This window comes from Antrostomus carolinensis, unplaced genomic scaffold (genome assembly GCF_000700745.2).
Source record: "Antrostomus carolinensis isolate BGI_N321 unplaced genomic scaffold, ASM70074v2 scaffold17837, whole genome shotgun sequence".
Classification (NCBI taxonomy): domain Eukaryota; kingdom Metazoa; phylum Chordata; class Aves; order Caprimulgiformes; family Caprimulgidae; genus Antrostomus; species Antrostomus carolinensis.
Genome location: NW_010328239.1, coordinates 33,994 through 35,400, shown reverse-complemented (window position 1 = coordinate 35,400; position 1,407 = coordinate 33,994). Strand labels below are relative to the sequence as shown.

Here is a 1,407-nt window from a genome sequence, read left to right as displayed (position 1 = left end):
TGCTGCTGCTGCTGCTGCTGCTCTTTGTTGAGTCCCAGTCTCCTTCTCCTTGCTGCGCTTTAGCTCTGTCAGCACCGAGTCTGGGGGGCTGCCCATCCAGAAGGGCCAGCTCCGTTCCTTCACCTCTTCACTGACCAGTACCTGCTGGGGCTTTTCCAAGGACTCTTCCACAGCTTCAGGACTTGGTTTGCTGGCAGCCTTGGGCTTCTCCTCCAAGATGCCCTCTGCAATGGGGCAAGCCTCTGCACCCTCCACCACTCCTTCGCGGGGTGGTGGTGCCTTGCGGGTCTCTGCTGACCTGGGCACAGCATTCAAAACTGCCTTCTTCTTCTTCTCATAGCGGATGAACTTTGAGCTTTCAGCTGAGCCTTCTATGTAAATCTGAGAGCTCTGCATGAGCTGGTACCACCAACCTGCGTGCTTGTCCTTCTTCCCCTCCCACGTGCTCTCTTGCACCTTCTTCCTCTCTTCCTCCCTGTCACCATCTCCACAGGAGGCCCCCACCCCCTTGACCCTCTCACTGGCAGCTTGCTGGGGACTGTGGTCTGGTGAGATGTCACCATCTCTGGCACCCACTTTGCATGCTTCAGGGGTGATGCTGCAGCCATCGGGATCCTCACTGCTGCCACGTGTCCGCATCAGCTGCAGGGTGGAGTGTGCAGAAAGCAGCAGGTCCTGCTTCACACGCAGCAGCTCCTTTTGCTGCTGCTGCTCTTTGCCCATCTGCATCAGGTGGTGCTCGAAAAGGAGGTCCAGGTTGAAGGGCAGCAGGGAGAGAGGCTGGAGCAGGAGCAGGAGCTCCTCGAAAAGAGGCTGGCACACACTGTGAGATAGGCACAAGAAGCCCACCGGCTGGTAGTGTGCCAGGATGATATCTGTAGGCAAGAGACATTAATTAGAGCCACCAAGAAGCTGCTGAAGCTATGGGGAAAGGAGTTGGACATGAGTTTTTGGTCACAGCTGTGGCTGCAGTGTGAGGCTCAGCACTGGGTCAGGGAGCACCAGATGCTCTGTGAGCTTTGGCCAAACTGACCCAGGTCCTGCTTCCAGTCACACCTGCAGTCGGGACCTGCCTGTCACACTATCCACCAGCATGACCTCTGCCACAAAATACATGGGAATAGGGTGTGAATAAAGAGCATCAAAGGGTTGTCACACAGTAAAATTCTTTTCCCCATCTCCTGGAGATGAACATGGAGCTGCAGATCTGGCCAGCAGCAGTTCCCTGCAGAGGGAGGTGGTAGGGACAGCTGAATATAGCCTTTGTAGAGACCTGGCTGGGCTGAACTGTGGCTCCTAACAGAAAATGAACGAGCATTTGTACCTGCAACATTTGTTGTTCACTTAATTTGACTGTATCTGCAGTGCTTCCCTACCCCAGCTTTGCTGACAGGTCTCACTCTCAGG

The 1,407-nt window shown here is 55.1% G+C and overlaps 1 protein-coding gene across 1 annotated transcript in view; it reads right to left on the bottom strand.

The window, feature by feature from the left end:
- Positions 1–1,407, bottom strand: part of RUSC2 (RUN and SH3 domain containing 2) — a 17,944-nt gene that overhangs the window by 1,988 nt on the left and 14,549 nt on the right. Inside the window, 1 exon segment of the mRNA XM_010172188.1 lies at positions 1–875. Within this exon segment, the coding sequence (XP_010170490.1) occupies positions 1–875 (875 nt within the window).